The 21,767-nt window shown below is 39.6% G+C and overlaps 1 protein-coding gene across 2 annotated transcripts in view; it reads right to left on the reverse strand.

Annotated features, from left to right (window-relative positions):
- The window catches only part of EPB41L3 (erythrocyte membrane protein band 4.1-like 3), a 184,018-nt gene that overhangs the window by 24,317 nt on the left and 137,934 nt on the right, over positions 1 to 21,767 (reverse strand). Inside the window, exons 6-12 of one of the 2 annotated variants that reach the window (XM_011957807.1) lie at positions 21,293 to 21,368; positions 16,905 to 17,123; positions 16,463 to 16,550; positions 10,660 to 10,812; positions 6,937 to 7,034; positions 6,050 to 6,225; positions 2,375 to 2,541 (exon numbers count right to left, since the gene is read on the reverse strand). In XM_011957807.1, coding sequence (XP_011813197.1) covers positions 2,375 to 2,541; positions 6,050 to 6,225; positions 6,937 to 7,034; positions 10,660 to 10,812; positions 16,463 to 16,550; positions 16,905 to 17,123; positions 21,293 to 21,368 — 977 coding nt within the window. Of the gene's footprint in view, positions 1 to 2,374; positions 2,596 to 6,049; positions 6,226 to 6,936; positions 7,035 to 10,659; positions 10,813 to 16,462; positions 16,551 to 16,904; positions 17,124 to 21,292; positions 21,369 to 21,767 lie in introns of both variants that reach the window. The other variant, XM_011957808.1, reaches the window with a different exon arrangement.

The raw sequence follows: 21,767 nt of genomic DNA on the forward strand, positions 1-21,767 counted from the left end.
CTCCACGACCAGCGTGTTTCCTCTGCAGGTGGTGGAGGGGTTGCTGGACAAGAAGGGGAGGAAGGAAAGCACACAAGCCCCAAGCAGGGAGGTACCTTCCTGTACCTGCCCCAAGCCCCTGGGCAGGTACAGGAGCTGCTGCAGGCTGGGAAGTCCAAGCCTGAAGGTAATGAGACTCCTGCTGATGTCTGTGTCACCGCATGTGTGTATGTGTGTGTTTTGTCCAGTGGCCTGACAGCATGGAAATTACCCAGCCTGCCTTGTGTGGTTATCCAATCCTGACTTGGGGAGAAGTGGTAAGTATAGCGACAGAAAGAAAATGCACAAATAAAGTTACATCTGAGGCATGAGGGAAAGAAAATGCACAAATAAAATAAAATCACAGTCCTTCGGCATTGGAAGGGTCTCTTTCTACTATGAGACAAGCATGTCTTTTCCCACATACTCGCATTTGACATTAAAGACAGCACTTTAAACAGGAACCTGCACAAATCTCATTCAACTAAAATAATGTAGGTGCTACACTCTAACTTCTGCATGAAGACAACTGTCCTCCAGCATGAAGGTGAGGCGGCCCCATGATCAGGGGATCCCAGCCTGGCAAACGTGCCTCCTTCCCAGGCAACCTAGTGGACCAGCCTTTCAAGAACTACTTTCAGTAATACACTTTCATTTTGGTTGAAAAATAAGTACCCTCTCGGTTACTTTTTGAAGATGGAGTAAGATAAAATTAAGGTTTATTTTATCATCCATGCTGATTATTAAAGTCATTTCTAAAAGACAGCTTTGCACTGGGGAAAGCAAGCCAGCCCACACCTATACGAGCACCAGATTTCCGCTGCAGGCTTCCTGAAGATGTTCTGCCCACAGTGCTGGCTTCTCAGAGACTCAGGCTATGAGGCTGGCAGTGTCCTTTGTCTTTTTATTTTCCCACATCACAAATGGCACCAAGTGAGGACAGCTTAGTGCTATGTTTTACATAAACAAACTTGTGGTCTTCTAAAATCAAATAAAGCAAAAATGTCTGGCCTTATCTTGGGAGCAAAACTAAAAATCATTTACATTGATGTGTCACTTCTTCATACTTATACATCCACGGGAATCTTATGTTGGCATGGCGATTTTACAAAATGTTAGAATAAGAAGAAGAACCACGTATTGGTTTTTTGGGTGGATTATCTTCTTTTCTGTCCCCTTTAAAGCCTTCCTTGACTGAACAGACAGGAAGAGTGTAAAAACAAAATTTAGAACAAAGCACATTTTAACAGCAAAAGTTATCGAAATATCCCTGCCATTATTTCCTACTCTGTGCTTAATTTTGTGTTTGCCAAATAAATGATCTTATCTAAAAAATAGAAGATGATGGATTAGGTCATTTGTAATATTTTAATATAACTACAAAAATTACTTGTCTATGTTAAGATGTCGCTGCTAAATTCTTGCCAAAAGGAACACTTTCCATAGAATCTGGGGTAGTGATTCTCCATCTCTATTTGAAGAGTTCATGTACAAAAGAGCACTCATGAATCAAAATTTACTCAAATTTTAAGATAACCCATGGGTTATTACGAGCATTTTCATTCTGCTACTTCCTCTTACTCTATGCTCTGTACAGGCCAGGAGGCACTCTGTCTTTCCATTATTATTAGGTATAAACCTCCTGAAGTGTTTTTTGACTTTTAAAGTATTTTTCTGAAAAGTTGCTTTGTAGTGCTGATCACCAGAAAAAAAAAAAATGTTTAAAAATTATATTAAAAAAGATACCTAATTTGGGGTGAAACGATGTTACAAAGTTTAATGAATTAAACACTGAAAGAAGAAAGTGCTGCCAAACTCACTTTTTATCTTCTACTGCAACCTTCTGCCTTAATATCCCTTTTCAAAACATGGCCAGTCACTACTCTGCTGATCAGATTGTAAGTAAAAACATACAGGCTGTGGTCACTCCATGTACTTATAGTCAGAAGAATGGTAATATGATAATTGCATATCTAGAAAAATATGCTCTACTTGGGTAGGAGAATGAGGCCAGAAACAAAGAACACTTTAGTGACAGTTCTGAAATACGAGCCCAAACAGAAAAGTGTAATACGCCACCGAAAGTATTTTTAAGATGCACATACAGGACAGCTATTGAAAGTCTTACATAGCATACAAGTCATTAAAACACAAATTTTCAAAGAGCTATGAATGAATCTTTCAGAGGAAAAATGTTGAAACAGGAATCATAATCTAAAAATTGTCATATGAATGTGAGCAGTGCTGACATATGATTTACCCTAAATCTCAGCACATTCCTGGTTTATAGCCTCAGCATCATTTAGTCATTCTTAAAAGCTGGAGCAAGCTCTAGCAGGCAGTCTGGGAGCTATACCTTTCCCTCGTGCCGGATGGCCGAGACAGGCGTGACTTCTTCCCCCTTCCTCCGTTTGTCCTCTTCCTCGTCCCGCTCCTCCTCGGCCTTCTTCTCCGGAGTCACAGTGGTGATCAAGTTGGTCTGAGAGATGCCTTTTGTTGTGGCGTACTGGCCAGTACCAACCTCTGCAGCAGACACAGAATCCTTCATGTATATTTCATGGTTTTCATTCACTGATGCTAAAAGCAAATACAATTGAAGAAATAAAATCCAAAATAGTTAGGTCAGAAGACAGATGAACACCACCAATTACATCTTTGCTGAAAAAAAAGAATACCGTCACAAAATACCAGATTTGTCTTGAAAAAACAAATCAGTGCTGCAGGGACATTCCTGTAAGCACGAGCTTCCTGTATTTCCTATACCAGCGCTTTAAAATTCTTGAAATGCTCATATCTTGGAATTTCCTCTCTCCTCAGGCTCTCTGGTGAGGATGTGTGTAAGTGTGGATGTGAGTGGAGGGCCACGAGGCGAGGCTGCCGCTGGGCCTGTTATCACCCGGAGTCACTGGCTGGCACTGGCACCCGTCTCGTAGTGGCCAATTCCACACCTAACGGCAGTCTTTGCAGTACACAATTGCTCTAATACACTTGGCTCTTTGGAAGTGTCACTCACCAAGAAGCACTGAACTGGTTTTCTTCTTATTATTATTAATGTTGAAAAGTTTGTCACTCTTACAATATAAAAGCTCCATTGGTAATAACAAAAATTAACCATCTTGGTGGAAATTATAAAATACAGATGGCAATTCTATTCGTCTAAAGCACAGAAATGTTTTCATTTCTACTGCATTTTAAACAGGCTACCATAATATGCATATACATTTACTCATCTCTAATATTTTGAGAAAACACAATGAATGTTGCTAAATGAAATTCATGCAAATACAAAACATGCAAACGCAAGAGAATAAGACATAGCCTTTCATCCCAGCTAAAACGTCTTAGTGAAAAGATGCTTAATTGAGTTAAATCTTAAAATCTGGTACTCATTATTTTAGGTTTCAGATAAAATTTATTAAAATGTACAAATGTTGCTTTTCAAACACACAGTAACTAATCACAGACAAAATATAATCTACATTATTATGTTAGGAATTTTAAAATGTAAATAAAAGGATTCTGAAATGAAATCCTCTCTGAAATCCTTTTGACAGCTAAACTATGTCACTAAAATATCTTCACTAAGACATTTTATATCTCTTCATACCATTGAAAAAGCTCATATGAGACAAAGCTTCCTAATGGACCAGTCAGGCCACCCTCTGTAAGATGCAACCTTGCAAAAAAGCAGTTTATGTTGCAACATGCAGCTGTGCCACCCAGCTCAACAGCAGCAGAAAACGTACTAGAGCTGGCAGGACTGTAAAGAGTGAGAGACAACACATACTAACATCACTTTTGGGCAGGGAGAAAGAGACAGCATGACATTAGTACACTGATTTCACAACTGTCTTCTGTCTTCTCAGCAGTCATTATCACACTAAAGGTCATAAGGAAAACAACATTCACAACAAATGTGTTCCCTGGGGTGCACATCACTGAACAAAGTGGATGATATTCGGGGGGAAAAAAAAGCGCGATTCTACCAAGTTCCTCAAATACTAATAACATATAGAAACAGGTAATAGAGACAACCTAAAGGAGAAAGAAGAGTCAACAGGATAAACCAAAAAGAAAAGCTTCAATGTTAACATGGATATTTCAATATCTTAATTCAGCTAGAAACAGTCCTGATAACTATTTTATTCAAAAGGGCTGGCTCTAAGTTTGGTATTCTGGAAACTCTTTAGAAAACACACAATGGTAATTAACTTCCTAGGCTAGCTCACAAAAGCCTGTAGAAATAATTATCGATATAAAATGTGGTATACATACACCATAGAATACTACTCAGTCAAAAACATGAATGAAATCATGTAGTTTGCAGTGACTTGGATGGAGCTGAAGGTCGTTATTCTACCTGAAGTAACTGAGGAATGAAAAACCAAATACCATACTTTCTCATGTATAAGTGGCAGCTAAGCTCTGGGTATGCAAAGCCATGTAGAGTAATACAACGGACATTGGAGACTCAGAAGGCAGGCGGTGGGCGGAGGGTGATGGATAAAAAACCTACATATTGGGTACCATGTGTACTACTCAGGTGACAGGAGCACTGAAATCTCAGACTTCACTACTATACAATTCATCCATGCAGCCAAAAACCGACTGCATGTATACCAAAAGCTACTGAAATTTTTTAAAAAATGTGAAAAAGAGTAATTATCAATATGATGATTGAGATAACTGCCTATGTAACAAGAGTGCTTTCACATATATCTTGCTTTTCACAATGGCCCCATCAAAGGCGGCCTTATTCCTATTATACAGATGACTACAACAGACCTGGAGAACTGAAATCATTTGTCAACCACCACAGAGACAGAGGGCAGCAGAGCCTGGACTTCAATCTGGATTTACCGATGCCACATGAGTACAGTTCCCACCTCATTAGTAACATACATAATACAACACTAATAATGCCATTTTGATTTCTTCTGTAAACTGTTCACAAAGTATTCCATCAGAAAAAGACAGTTGTTTTTAGCTGGGAGATTCGGGGAGCACCTCTCCCCATCAATCACCCGGCTGGTGAAATGGGGAAGGCAGAGCTGAAACTCTCAGGGGAACAGTGGCAAAAAAGGTAGGGAAGGAGATGGTCCCAGGCACTTGTAACTTTTGTTTATTTTTATTTATGTTTTTCCTTATTATTTAAACCATACCTCCATACCAGAAACTCCTAATTCTTTTTATTTGCACAGGATAAGCTCTTCTATTAAAAACAAACCTCCAGGTGCTCCAAATTAGAAGACAGAGACCCAGACATGATTCAGTTCCAGAGCACTGTTACAGCAGGCATGCCTTGCAGCAGAAAGCGTACCTCCATATTACTCCAGAGAGCAATCACGAAACTGTTCGATAAAACAAAACCCTACTAAAAATTCACTGTTGTGTTATCCCCTAAAAAGGTTGTTTGAGTGATCATCTCTCCATTTGACTAATCTGACTTGGCAGTACAGAACCCCTACATAGCGCCGTTCTCCCAGTCCATCTGGGGTAGTAATTAGCACAACTAGGAGAATTTAACTTACAGCCCTTTGCTCTGTTATTTGCATGTCATCCTTTCTACCAGCTATTATCAACTAACTGATAAAGGCCGCACTTCATTCATGAAGATTTTTTAGAAACAGAAATAAATTTAACTTACAGATTTATAAAACAAATAGTCTGAAACCTACCAATCCTTTAAGACTTGTTGGCAAGAGAATCAAATCACAGAGTATGTGACTACTATATTTAGAATGAGAGCATCTTTCTCCAAATTCGGGGTGTCAGTTTACGAAAGCTATTTTCTTCATTCCCTGATGCCATTCTTTCATGTAATTTTACATAAACCTGCAGATGTTAGACTGACAAAGGGACTTTCATTTCTCTGGGGGAGACTTAAAAATGTGCCATTGAGTCAATGAGCAACAAATGCTTTTCAACGTACAATATCCAGGAATATCTATGCGTACTGAAAGCTCATGACAGTTTCATACTCTTTTTGGGGTAGGTACTAGGCTACTAAGGGCCGGTAAGTGATGCCTACCTCCATCCAAGCTGCGAGACATGGTATAACGTTTGCTGGAGGAGCGTTCAAAGTAAGGTGCTGGGCGGTCTATCAATGCACTGGCTCTTCTCGTTTGCGCTTGTGTCCTGCCACTATAACGAAACTTGGAACCCAAGGTTAAGAATTTCTTGGGAGGTGCTTCTGGTAACAACAGTCTAAAGAGAATAAAGAAAAACAGCAGAAAGACTATTAAGTACAATATTGAGAGTGCTTTTTAAACTTTTTACTCTGAGAGGTCCATGTGTGTTGCATGCTAAACATGTAACACACAAGTTGCAGTTAAACAAATCTGATTTCATTAAAAAATGCACATAGTATATATCAACTAGGGATGTTATAGAGAGGAGATATGCAAATGAGGGTTGTACTATACTAGATGAACTTTTAACACTCCACGCAAAGTGGACAGTCTATGGTTCTATAAGCCCAAACAGCAACTAAATAGTTCGATACTAGTTAAGAAGAAGAGTGATAATTTGTTGTTGGGTGCCTAATTTGATGGGTCTCATACCATGCGTAGGTAGGTAAAGGGATTCAGGAGTTAAGAAATCACTGAAATAGTAAGGAATTGAAATAGTAAGGAATAGATTGGATATTTGAAGTGGACACCTTAAAAATAATTTAAAGACACTAAATATACTAAAGAAGCAGGGGTTAAGTACATGTAAGTACATGACAAATTACGGAAAATCCTTCAAATTTAGTCTTTTCCTAGTTCTCTTAGGATTTGTTATCAAGAAATACGGTGACAATGAACTTGAAGGAATAGAAAGAATAAAATTCCATATTTTTCTTATTGACAATCTTTTTCAGTATCAGTGATGATAATTATTCCTTAGGAAAAAAACAAAATAATCTCTTCCTACCTGAAAAATGTATGATGCTCAACACATACTTTCCATAAACGCTTGGCAGCTCGATGGTTTGGCAGCTTAAACCCAATGGTGCTTTCAAATTGTTCAAACTAAATAAAAAAAAAAAATACATTGAAGAGTAAAGTTTAAAATTATAAATAACAGAAGCCCTGTAAATAATTTATAAAATCATAACGCCACCAGAATTTAAAAAATTTACTTACTATATCAATTGCTACATGCATAATTCATGCTATACACGTTCATTTGTTAATTTCGAAAATGTGTCTTTAAAATGCTGCAGGTATAAATAGCCACATTATGCATACAGTAAAATGTCTTCTGAATAAGTGTGTATCTTATGATACTACTGAAAACTAAACACAAAAGGGTTTTTTTTAATTTATTCCAGAAATCAATTTGTCCTGATACCACTTTTAAATTTTATTTTCATGGTTTCTCAATGACACAATGACTTCAACTGCAAGGAACAGAAATGAACCAAATGTTTACAGATATAGTCTACAGCATTCTTAGAAATGACATTTTTCTCCTAACATCTGGTCAGGAAATATGTACATTTCTTAGGTAGTTGATAACTTGGTGTCAGAGACTGTTGATTTTATTTGCGTGTTCCACTATGGATTATCGTGTTAAATGCTAACGTCTCTCTATATCATACGTAAGATCAGAGATTGGGGGAACATATTTTCATATCTTTTAGCATGTACATTTCAGATGATGCTTTACACAGCCATTTGATTTTTCGAGGTGAAATACTCATCTCATTTCCTGCATAATATACTTTATTACTGCAGATGCACAGGTTTTCACATTGTGCAGAAAGTACACATCAGACCACCAGAGGGCAATCATCTTAAACAGTAAAGGCTTCCCCAAAGAGCAAACAACCAGTACTACTGCTATAATCAATAGCAAAAATAATTTATGTGGCAAAGAACCGAGGTGAGGGGTCACATGCATGGCATGTGAGATACAATCATGTTTGACCTCTATTTCTTGTTTGCTGAGGATAATTAGGGGAAGTGGGAAATACATCACAATTGCTTCAACCGCAATTGCCTTTCCCAACTTCTTATTCACTCTGGATGTTCATGCGCAGCGGTGTTTGTAAAAATCACTGCTGTCCAAGGGACCCAGTCAAGACAGATACAGTGTAGCTGTGACTAAACCATCATCCATTTATTCATCCTGCAACTAATATGCACATATTATGCCAATGCCAGGGGCTATATGGAAGAGTCAGCTTGCACTCTGCCGCAAGAAGCTGGGAAGAGTCTCTGCCAACCTCTGGAGGCAAGGAGGATGCAGGCTCCTAGACTACCCGAATAGGCATTAATAGTTTATTAATATCTATTTCTCTGTGTTTTATATCAATTTCTTTCAACTTCTTCAGAGCCTGTGTGTTCCCAATAATTTCTTCTCACTCTCCTCAGGCTGTAAATAAGATCGTAAAAACAGAGAGAAGAGGAGAGAAAAAACAGCTTTTTCTGAGCCTGTTTCTGCCAGCATCACAACCCCATCTCGCGCCTCACTGCTAAACTTTAGGAAGCAGAAGCCACTACCTGCTGCCTCTGCTACTCACTCCTGGCCTCAACACAGCCTTGGCAGGTGCTCCCCACACCTTTCTGAACTCTGAAATGTCATCATGGGGCCTGACCGTCAAGTTCAACACACTTTTGTTAGTCCACATCCTGCGTGCCCTTTCTGTAACATACGGTACTACTAGCTAACCACTTTCCTCTGCAACTCATCTCCTGGTCATCCATCAGCCTACGTTTCTTCTTTTATCTCTCTGGCTGTCATTTCTTCATCTCCTTGACCCTTTCTCAAATAGTGGTATTACCCAGAGTTCTAGTTTTAGGGCCTTTTCTTTCTCTAACTTGCCTTGCTCTTTGAGTAATTTATTCCATGTCTAAGGCCTTGAATAAAATGTATAGTTGATAACTCTGTTCAACTCCTTCTTATGCAAGAATTACTCCCTGAAAATCTGTTCCAAAGGGATTTCAATTGTTTTTCTGAAAATTTGCCCCTTTTCCCTCCTGCCTAATGTCATCTCCATTGGCTTCAATCAAGCACACTGAAAACCTCTGATTATCCTGCTCTTTTAATCCCTTCCTCCATCCTGTCTCTAAGATCTGCTGCTTCTGCCTCTCAAACCTCTCTCTCGAATTTGTTCCCTCCAGTCTATTCCCAGAGCCTCTGCCCTAGTTTAGGTCTTATCACATCATATTTCTAAGTAGTTGAATTTCATTAAGAAATCTATCATTCCAAAATATTCACCTAGTTATGTCACATCCTGATTTAAAACCTCCCATGACTCACTAGTGTCTGCTGATTCATTTCTCCAGCTCTCCCCTCTGGCCTCTTACAATACTACGCTCACTCCATGTCTACAGAATATCATCTCATTTGCATCATGCTGTTCCAATCAAAGTATATGAATCCGTCTTTCTGCTAAATAGAAAATTCCTTAACAAGGAACAAGGTCATATTTGTCTTTCTATTTCTAATACCTGACAATAAATAGGTGCTCACCTAACAAATGCTCAATGAAGTCAAATGACTATCTATTGGCTATAAGTTTAACACATAATCTTTAGGAAATATTTTTGAAACACTACAATTTTAGGTATTTACATGAAAAGCTTACAGATTATTTCAGTCATCATAGATGGGTATGATGTTACACTCATATTAAACATCATTACATGCTTTATACTTCAATTTTTTGTTGTTTTTGAGACAGGGTCTTCACTCAGTCACCCAGGCTGGGGTACAGTGGTACAATCATGCTCACTGCAGTCTTCAACCCTTGGGCCCAGGTGATTCTCCCACCCTTGGCCTCCCAAAGGGCTAGGATTACAGGCATGAGCCACCATGCCCAGCCGATATTCTGATTTTTAAAATTGCATTTTCCATCAAGAAACTCCAGTGGATAAACAGATTTTGAAGATAAGAGATAACTCTATATTATATCAGAAAACATTCAGAGATATAAGTATGCTAGAATCTTTGAGCTTTGACTGCCTCCATTATACTAACCACACCAATTAGAAATTTGAGGTATTTATTAACTATCTCTTAAGTAAATAAGAGTAGATATGTGTTACTATTAGGTACAAACCACTAAGCAAGATATAAACATAAGTTGATCATGGAGGCTGTTGTCCAAGGAGTAAGGACTAGTTAACAATTTTGACTCTCTCATTAGCTTCTCTGACTAATAAAAAAAACAAGCATATATTGAGCTATAGAACATTGACATAATTCACACTCACTGTCCTTTTTTCTAATATTCCTTGTACCTTGAAGTACATGACCTCTAAGCTTTTCACTTTAAAGTACAATCCGATTTGCAGGACAAATAGAAAGAGCATGGAGAAATGACAACAGGATGTGGAGGAAGAGATTTCTCCATTACTGTTTGAAATATACACAAAATTATTCATGAAACTGGATTTTATATTAAAATATGTTTTTAAAAACCCTTCAATTAATGTATGCAGTAGGAAACATTGGAACTATATAAAAAAGAAGAGAATATTTTATTTATTACTGTCTATTGGGCAAATCTACAATAAATTTTCTCAGGCACTTAGATGTAATTCACTGTGTCCCACAATGCTCAGAACTCATAAGCAGATAATTTAAATGTTTGCTTGCTATCAGGGATTTTCCTCCCAACGCACATGCAAATGTGGGTATACTTACCTCTCCTGGCCGGATCTTAATGTAAAAGTTGTTCCGTTTGTATGAAATCTTTAGAACCTTGGGCCAGGCAAATCTGTTTATTCGCAGCCGGTCACGATATATCAACAGACCACTTGCACAAACTCCTAACATAATTTCTACCCCTTCTGAGTCCTGGAAAAAACAGCAAGAAACAACAGATCAATATCTAACTTATTTCCATTTTCTGCTAGGTATAATATGTAAGCATCCACAACAGAAATATAAATGGCTGGTTTACATATGCAAAATGATGCGGCCATTTTTAAAACATTACTATTAAACACTAGCCTTTTGGTGAAGATGTTTATCACTATGGAGAGGTTTGTTAGAGTAAAATCTGCTCTTCCAGGTGTCTCAAACTTATAAAGTAAATACTGCACACCAAGAGGGCCCAGCCCATGAAGGTATCTTAATAACAGTCGTAATAGTAGCCATAGTTCTCACTTGTCAATTGCCAGGCACTGCTCTGCTTTACATATATTCACTCTTTTAATCTTCACTGTGATTGAGATGGTTGCTATTATTATTCCCATTTTACAGATGAGAAAATAGGTACAGAGTCCCAGTTGAACACAGCCTGGTTCCAGAGGCGGCACTCTTTTTTTTTTTTTTTTTTTTTTTGAGACGGAGTCTCGCTCTGTCGCCCAGGCTGGAGTGTAGTGGCCGGATCTCAGCTCACTGCAAGCTCCGCCTCCCGGGTTTAGGCCATTCTCCTGCCTCAGCCTCCCGAGTAGCTGGGACTACAGGCGCCCGCCACCTCGCCCGGCTAGTTTTTTTGCATTTATTAGTAGAGACGGGGTTTCACCGTGTTAGCCAGGATGGTCTCGATCTCCTGACCTCGTGATCCGCCCGTCTCGGCCTCCCAAAGTGCTGGGATTACAGGCTCGAGCCACCGCGCCCGGCCGAGGCGGGACTCTTAACCAACAAATATGCCAACAAGATGGACCCTGACTTTTCCTATGAGGGTTTTGGTTGCTGTTCCTTTAAAAAGAGCCCAAATATTTTTTATATACCATTATTGTCAGAGTAAAATTTAAATATGAAACAGGATTTTTTTAAGTATGAATGAATGAAAAAATATAAGAATGTAAATTTTCCCCAACAACCACCATTCCCTCCACACAAACACACTGGCCCAGTGGTAATCACACTTAGCAATATGGCTCACATATATAAATATAAATATTTTTAAAATATGTGTATAGTTTTTTTAAGAAACAAATGTGAGACCACACTAGAACTGCAACTTCCTTTGCTACTTGCACCTTTCACGTTTAGGTGATTTCCTAGGGGTGTGTGATGCCCGGCAGTCATTAGAGATGCTGTGTCAAGCTTAGGAGATGTACCGCATACAGTCTTTCCCCATGTTGTATTCCATTTAAGTCACGGTAAAATGAACATCTGTGGTGGCCAGGAATGAAGGAAAAAGATAGGATGCAGGCAGGATTATATGTGAGGTCAGAGTCCATCCCTGGTCCCACTGATTGTCGGAATCAGGGGACAGAAATGGTCATGAGCTGACCACCCCTCGGAAGCTATGCCCAGATCTGCTGTCAATGCAAGGCAGAAGATGGAAATTTCCAGAATCAGAAATACATATACTGGTCCATCTCTGGGAAATGTAAGTTTGCCAACAAAGCATAATTGGCTTAAAATGAAATATTTTACTTTGGAAACGTATCACTCCATGACATATTGAATTACTCTGCAGGAGTGGAAATATTTGATGGCAGGATATTACAATATAATAAAATTTGAGGAGAACTCAAAGACCGGAAACTGCCCACCATTTATCTAGGACTTTAATTTGAAAGAGTGATTTAAAGAGCTATAACCTGATGCTGACACGCAGCTGGTATTACTGATCCTTTAGAACCAGTCAATCTGTCTGCACCACCACTCAGAGGTGACCACCTTACTCCATTGGCAGAGTGCAGGAATGAGGAAGGACTGCCAGAATCACTTCTCTTTGACTCACTTTCTTTTTGGTAACTATAGAACAGGACTTTAGGAAGTGTACCTTCAACATACCAAGGGAAAGGACATTTGAAACCTTTTCCATTATTAGGTAACAATAAAACTTTTAATAAAAACCTAATCGCTTGTTACTTCTTTGAATTTTAAGAAAACAGTAGCTCCCTTCTTGGGGAAGATGAAGAAGGCTCTGATGCCTCCTCTTCCTGTCTCCTCCAAAAAAACACCTCTCTGCGTCCCAAAATCAATCTGTTATCTCTAGTACACCCTTAGCAAATGGCACTGAAATAAACTATCACTTGTCTTCCTTATCCTGGAGAGAAAAGCTGGTTGAGAGCAGGAGCTCTGTTTGTCTTTGTAATCTCATGGCCAGCACACTGCCTACCTTGCATGCACAAAGCCATTACATGTTTGTTGAAAGAAAAGTGAATGAAAAATGAAAATGACAGAAACGAGTGCAGTTTTTAATTGGATGTCAGTCTCGATTTCATTAATTGCATGGCAAGAAAAATGATACTTTTCATCTCAAATTTTCTGCCACAGGCCACAGTATTGAGGTTAGTTTGAGAAATCTTTTTTTTTTTCTTTTTTTTTTGAGAGAGTCTCCCTCTGTTGCCCAGGATGGAGAGTAGTGGTGCCATCTTGGCTTACTGCACCCTCCACCTCTAGGGGCTCAAGCAATCCTCGTCCCTCAGCCTCCTGAGTAGCTGGAACCACAGGCAGGTGCCACCGCACTCGACTCATTTTTCTGTTTTTGTAGAGATAGGGTTGTGCCATATTTATTCAATTGGGTCTCTAACTCCTCACCTCAAGCAATCTGCCCATCTCAGAGTGCTAGGATTACAGGTGTGAGCTACCTTGCTAGGCCTGAGAAATCTTTGGTTTTAAAAGTCATGACAACAGTATTTGTTGAGGACATGTGCATTTCACTATCAATAAATACATGTGCACTCCCTTTAGCAACGAGCACTGGGATGGACCCGAATAGTCTCAGTCATCATGAAAATAAAGGGGCATACGATTTCTTTAATTCAACATCAGTGTTCAAACTCTGCCATCCTTCAGCACCTCCTGCTCTGTGGGATATCCTATATGGACTTATATCTACATTTCAGAATCTTACATAAAATAAATGACTCTGACAAAGCCCATCAAGATGCACATTAAATGACAAACAAGCAGAGACAGATGTACAAAGAAAAAACAAAACATTTAGAATAGGTTTTCCAAAACATAGGACCTTTGTGTAATATGTATATTTATTCTTCATACAGGATTCCAGCTCAGAAGGTTTAAATGGATTGTAAAGCTCAGGGTCTTCTTTCATACCATCAACAGAAGCGAGGCATCTCACTCATAACCAGAAATTAGCTCCAATTTGTTTCAGTAAATTTCCTTCTTCAAATGATGAAGTGTGATGGCATGGGAAAATTGAATCTACAACTGAATTATCTGTTATACTTAATATTCAGAAAAATTCCTATAACGCAACATTTGTACTTCCTTAATTCTCTTTCTTAACTGGCATAATTTCAAATCACATTATTAAATGAAAAGGCAGCCATCTATTTTAATTCTGTAGCTATAGCAATGGTAAGTGATTTTATATTTACTGATAGAAACACTGATATATCCCGAGGTGCACTTCCTGAAATGTACACCCTAATCTTTTATTTATTCATTTATTTATTTCTGGGCAGTAAGAGAATCAAAGTGTGTGATGTAACTCAAAAATAAGCTTCAGATTCACTCAAATTCTCAGGCTCCCTTCATTTCCTTCTTGTTTCCTTATCTTTTAGCCTCTTAGGGGGAAACACTAAGAGAAATTTAAAAATCTTAACGTCTGTTCTTATTTTCATTTTGAAATTCTCACTCTACCTTGTACCTAGTATACAATAGAAAACATCTTTGTTATCTGAGTGCAAAGTAAGTGAAAAAGTGTAATAATGAACTGCCAAGTAAACAGAGCTACACCTGCTGTTGTAATTATACGCAAATGTCAAAGAGCTTGGCATTCAACATAACAGCACATCCCTGGTGTGAGCCTCCGCCAAGTCACAGAGATTTTGCTAGCGCTCACGCCTTGGAGAGCTCATTCTACGTGACATGCAGAGTGATCCACAGCAAAACCAATCAAACCTGCATAGATTCCAGGGCCCCCATTCTCCTCCCCAAATCCCTGTGGATTAGTTTGCTCTCCAAACGCTAACCAAAGTGCAGCCCAACTTCCAGTATGGACAGAACCTACAGACCACAGAGCTCCCTGCAGTGGGTCCGCAGGGGTGCTGAGGTGTTTGCTTGAACAGAGCCAGCTGAAATTCTCTTCATTTCCAGGCCCTAAACCTGACTGTGTAAGACACTTGTTGGCCTGGAAACCTGTAACTGCACGTTCTGTGTGAGTCTCAGACCATGAAATTGGTGACTAACCCTGTCTATCAAAGTCAAACACACATCCCTAAACAGGAACAATGTCATCCTGTTGGACCCAATCAGAAGAAACAACCTCTGACCTTTAACAATGACCTTTTAACCCTGCTAATGCATCTGAATTCAAACCTAGGATCCTAACAAATTTTATATGTTTTGCTAATAAAAGTTTTCATAAAAACTTACTTGTATTTCCACAGGACTTTTATTCTGGGCTGTTTAAAAAGACTAGTAGTCTTATGTTCATTCTACCACTACTGAAAAGTACAGAGATTCCAGAAAAAGCATGACACGGAGTCAAAGCTGCTTTGTGTATCCTCACAATTGTAACCCTCCTACAGTCTCAACCCAAATTCTTTCTTCCCCAGACTCCGTTCCCAAGATAAACCTTTAACATTTCATCGATCACCAGTCAACGAAGCAAACCTTAGCCTAGGTGAACTTTAAAACAACAGTCTTGGCCGGGCGCGGTGGCTCAAGCCTGTAATCCCAGCACTTTGGGAGGCCGAGATGGGCGGATCACGAGGTCAGGAGATCGAGACCATCCTGGCTAACACGGTGAAACCCCGTCTCTACTAAAAAATACAAAAAACTAGCCGGGTGAGGTGGCGGGCGCCTGTAGTCCCAGCTACTTGGGAGGCTGAGGTAGGAGAATGGCGTGAACCCGGGAGGCGGAGCTTGCAGTGAGCTGAGATCCGGCCACAGCACTCCAGCCTGGGCAACAGAGCGAGACTTCGTCTCAAAAAAAAAAAAAAAAACAACAGTCTTATTTCAGAGTTCTGATTATTTGTCAGAGTACCTAAACTTTGGAGGTAGACTTCTTAAATTCAGTATGAATTTACTGACTACCTGGTATGTATCCAGGTAGGGCCACAGACAGTGTCTGGCACTTAACAAGTGTGACGCTTGAGTCTCGGACAATTGGCTAAGTTTGGACAGACAGACAGGAAAGAGGAGGACAGTCCAGAGATGGACATAGTCAGGGAAAGCATAGAAACAGAGTCTGATGGGAGCAAAGGTCATGTGACAGCACAGAGTGGGAAATAAGACTGTGATGGAGAGGCAGGGTGAACTAAGAGCTTGTTAAGGGTCAAGGCAGGTTTGTAACTGCATCAAAAGGCCATCAGAGGCTTTGCCTATCACGGGCTTTCAGAAGGCTGTGCCCAGGAGTAATACAAGTTTGAGACACAAAGAGTGAACCCCTCAGTAAATATCAGAAAGCTACATTTGTTGTACCGTGGAGTAAGGCTTAAAAGACAAACAGAGATTTGAATTCTCAAAGGTTTCATTTACATTAACTGAAGTAAAAGTCACCAGTTTACAGTGATAACAACATCGAGTTAAATAACAATATACAGAAAGTTTGGGGTTTAATGCATACCTTAGCATGATGTAAATCTACTCCATACATGGACAATTTTTTGGCATTTTCCAAGAAATGCATCTCTGCTTCTGCTGGCGTCATTCCTCTGATGAGAAGAAAAATACGTTACAACGATGCTTTTCCCTTCCCTGGTAGGCTGCAATACTTCCCACTTAGCTCCATGCTACTCATAAGAAGAAGTCCTATGGAGGCACCAGCAGACACATGAGAAAAGAAGAAGAAGAAAAAGGGCTTTGCAAGAAAGCACTACAAATGAACACCTGGATGCTCTGAGTGAGAGCTTACCCATCTTAGAATTTCACCGTGCATGGACCCACACTACGCTCAACTCTCGCCATTAACGGACGAAACCAGTACTGGGAAGAGGCGGGTTGTATGCGGAACACTCTCCCATCAAGGCACGACTTAAATGAACGCGCTCAGGGCTTCTGCCGCTAACCTGTGGCTCTTGTGCAGCTCGATCACTTTGTCTTCCAGTTCTTTAGTGTGGTTTGGTGCAAAGCGGAACTCGCTAATGTAATCGCTCCCACATTCATCCGCGTCATAGTCTCCGAGCTCTGACTGGACAGTGTAGGAGCCCAGCAAGGCCAGAGTAACGAAGGAGCAGGGCAGCCTTCCGGACACGATGTCGTCTCGCAACTGCAAGCAGAGGTAGTACCTTCCAGGAATCAAAAGCACAAGACAACGAAGGCCAGCATGAGGGTACAGGAAAAGCAGGTCACTTGGTAAAAATTGTGGGTAAATTAAGTTCTCCCTGTAGAACAACCTCTCTAGGATAAATTTTCTAGCATCTATATATTTTGATATTTATTTCATACGCATTTCTTCTAGATGCGTAGGGAAAAATACTTGGTTACAAAAGACAGTATTTAAAGGCATTTAGAAGCAAGGCAACATACATAATAGGGTTTTATTAATAAAGCACAGTCTAAAAGAAGCTTAAAGACATATTCTTCTAAGATCTTTTAAAATAACTTTTAGAGGCCGGGCGCGGTGGCTCAAGCCTGTAATCCCAGCACTTTGGGAGGCCGAGACGGGTGGATCACGAGGTCAGGAGATCGAGACCATCCTGGCTAACACGGTGAAACCCCGTTTCTACTAAAAAGAAAATACAAAAAACTAGCCGGGCGAGGTGGCGGGCGCCTGTAGTCCCAGCTACTCCGGGAGGCTGAGGCAGGAGAATGGCGTGAACCTGGGAGGCGGAGCTTGCAGTGAGCTGAGATCCGGCCACTGCACTCCAGCCTGGGCGACAGAGTGAGACTCCGTCTCAAAAAAATAAAATAAAATAACTTTTAAAGTCAAATGAACAGTCCCCAACACATTTTCTGAAATCCTTGGGTGGGGGAATTATAATGTAAAAATGCTCTTAAATACAGTTATGTGCCACAAAATGATGCTGCAGTCAATGATGGATCACATATATGATGGGGGTCCTATGAGACTATAATGGGGCTAAAAAATTCCTATTGCTTAGTGATGTCATAGCTATCTTAATGTCATAGCGTAACACATTACTCACGCATTTGTGGTGGTGCTGGTGTAAACAAACGTACTCATATAAAAGAGTAGCACATAAAATCACGTGCAGACCTTAATACTTGATAAGGACAACAAGTGACTATGTTACTAGTTTATGTATTCACTATGCTATACTTTTTATCATTATTTTACAGTGTACTCTTTCTACCTGTAAAAATACAGTTAACTGTAAAACAGCCTCTGCCAGGTGCTTCAGGATGTATCAGAAGAAGGCATTGTTATCCTAGGAGATGACGGCCTCATGTGTGTTATTGTCCCTGAAGACCTTCCAGTGGGACAGGATGTGCAGGTGGAGACAGTGATACTGATGATCTTGACCCTGTGTAGGCCTAGGCTAATAATATATGTGTTTATGTCTTAAGTTTTTAACAAAAGAGTTTTAAAAGTAAAAACAAATTACAAATTTTAAAAATCGAAAAAAACTCACAGAATAAGGATATAAAGAAAATATTTTTGCGTGGCTGTACAATGTGTGTTTGAAGCTAAGTATTACTACAAAAGTCAATTAAAAAGTTTAAAAAGTAAAAAAAATACAGTAAGCTAAGGTTAATTTATTATTGAAGAAAGAAATTTTTAAAACTAAATTTAACGTGGCCTAAGTATACAGTGCTTATAAAGCCCACAGCAGTGTACAGTAATGTCCTGGGCCTTCCCATTCACTCATCACTTACTCACACACTCACTCAGAGCAACTTCCAGTCCTGCACGCTCCATTCATGGTAAGTGGCCTATACAGGTGTACCATTAAAAAAAATCTTTTATATTGTATTTTTCTTGTATGTTTTCTATGTTTAGATATACAAATACTTACCATTGTGTTATCATTTCCCACAGTATTCAGTACAGTCACATGCTGTACAGGTTTCTGGACTAGGAGCAATGGGCTTTATCAGAGAGCCCAGATGAATAGTAGGCTCGACCAGTTAGCTTTGTGCAAGCTTTGTGTCTAGGATGTTGACACAACAACAAAATCATCTAAAGATGCCTTTCTCAGCATGTGTACCCCATTGTTAAGTGATATAACTGTGTGATTATTAGGCCCCAATTAGCCTTATGGAAGTATTTTGATATTAAGGTGGCCGGTCTTACTATATGAACAAAAGAGATCGCAGGTAACTCAACAGCTAAGTTATTATAAACTTCACTCTCAATTTCCTGCATTCTTAATGAGGTAGCCTCTTTATAATAACACAATTCCTCCTGTTTTCAGTTCTCATTTTTAAAATTTAGATAGCTTCTTAAAATCTATCTAAGATATAAAGATTTCCTACCTTAAAATTCGAGAATCTTGTCACCATAAACAGTTTTAAACTGGAGAAATTAACATTTTTCATATAATTTTGCCATATCATAAAAATATGACCTACATAAAAATATGTTGATTTGTCTTCTCTCTTTTTTGCTTTTAAGACTTACAGATAAATTACTAACTGCCAAAGACCTCAAGGTGAGTGTTAACATTGATGAGTTTTAATAATCCCAAGCACAGCCTCACATATGGACAGAACAAAGCACACCTGGTACCTTGTGTATAAGAAATGAACTGTTCATCTATGGAAGCAGAGGCCTATGATAAAGTCTGAAGGTCCCCTCTAAATATGATTTTAGGCTGGTGACATAAATCCATGTAATTATGACAGAAAAATCCTTAAACATTTAACAGGCTCTACAAGTATTATATGAGTCAATAGAAAGAAACCATGCACTATTTTCTCTCTCTGTTTTCTTCTTTTTGGAGATGGGAGTCTCGCCCTGTCACCCAGGCTGGAGTGCAGTGGTGCGATCTCGGCTCACTGCAACCTCCGCCTCCTGGGTTCAAGCCATTCTCCTGCCTCAGCCTCCCGAGTAGCTGAGAATTCAGGCACCCGTCACCATGCCCGGCTAATGTTTTGTATTTTTAGTGGAGACGGGGTTTCACCGTGTTAGCCAGGATGGTGCTGGGATTACAGGTGTGAGCCACCACACCCGGCCCCCCATGCACACATTTTCAAATCCAGGTATATATGGGCTCTATAACCACAAATTAGCCAAAATAAAACAGTTCTTCAACAGCAACTAAAAAGTATCTTTAAGTAAGAAATTATAAATTTTCTCTGATTTATTGCAAATATAAGAAATCCTCTGGAACTAATTTTTACCCTTCTCTTAATATGTCTGGTGAAATTATTTTTAACTGTAGCAAGTGATTGCAGTTGTTTTGAGTAATTTCCCTTTTCTGTAAAGCCCTCCAAAAAGAATGCAAAGCTTACACAGAAAATTCTGCACACACTGCACAAAACTGCTTTGACTGGTCATAAAGTTACTACTGAGCTGAGCAAGAGAGTAGGGGTTCTAAGGTGAACGCAGAGAAGCCTAGAAGGTCAGAGCACACGAGGAACAATGAACTGAGTGTCTGTGTCCCCTCCCCTCCAAATCCGTATGTTCGAATCTACCCTCAAGGTGATGGGATCATAAGGTGGGGGTCTCTGGGAAGTGATTAGGGTGGAGCCCTCATGAATGGGATTAGTGCCTTTATAAAAAAGACTGGAGAGAGACCCTCCTCACCCTTTCAACACAGGAGGACACAGTGAGAAGTCAGCATCCTGCAACCCAGAAGCGGATCCTCACCAGGACCTGACCTGTGGGCACCCTGATCTCAAACTTCCAGTCTCCAGAACGGTAAGAAATAAGTTTCTATTGTTGATCAACCACCCACTTTATAGTATTTTGTTATAGCAGCCCAGACTAAGACATCCAGTACAGCTTTATAATGAGATCCCCTTTCACACTCAAAGCTGTTACCAAACTGAAATATTTTTATGTTTTGATTTCTTAATATCTTCTTTCTAGAAAAGAAATTAATCATTTTCCTTGTATACACAAGACATAGAAAGTAAACACTTAAATTTATGTGTGTGTGTATGTGTTGGTTATATAAAAACCACAAAGATCCAAGGACATTTTTACTCTAAGTATTAAAGCAGAAAAACTAAGAGCTGCTATATCATATAAGGCTGAATCCCATCCAATTTCACTATGGTGGGTGGATGACAGTATCTCAATTCTGCATGTTTTCCCACCAGGGTCAAGCACAGGGAATATCATCCTGGCACAAAAGATTCAACTGTGAAAAGACAGGATCTGGCAAATCTTTTCATCAGATGTTTGCTCTTGTTCATTTGCCTTTTGTTTGCCATTTGAGCGTGGACGATTGTAAGGCTACCAGATGTAAGCATACTCCTTTCCGGAGCATTGAAGAGAAGCACAACTCTCCCAGGACGCTTGTCTTTTGCATAGCCTTTCAAATACCTGGTGATATCTTCAGATAGCTGGGCAGGGTCTGGTGGGTAAAATTTCACATTAAATGAAAAGTGCCAAGCACCACCTGCAACGATGGAAAAAAATTAGAGTAAAACCTCGAGAAAATCTTACGACTCTAATTGATGGCCAGAACTGCCTTAACTCCAAGCATTAACACCCAGGCAACTTTTGACCATTAATGGGAAACTGGGAAAGCTCGGTGATATGAAATCTACAGATAAGTCTGAAACCTCGTCTAATTTCTAAACTTCTCCCCAATCAAATCCTTTATTGGAACTTTTAACTAGTAAGGAAACTGATCAAACTTCCTACCTTTTTCAGAATCAAAGATAAGCACTTGGAAGAAGGAAAAAACGTGAATGATACGAATCGTCTTCAATCAGATAAGTCTGGGAGTGGCTGGATTTACTGCTGCGAATGTCTGGATAGCTCACAGACCAACATTACAAACGTAATTCCCATT

This window comes from Colobus angolensis, unplaced genomic scaffold (genome assembly GCF_000951035.1).
Source record: "Colobus angolensis palliatus isolate OR3802 unplaced genomic scaffold, Cang.pa_1.0 Scaffold45, whole genome shotgun sequence".
NCBI lineage: Eukaryota > Metazoa > Chordata > Mammalia > Primates > Cercopithecidae > Colobus > Colobus angolensis.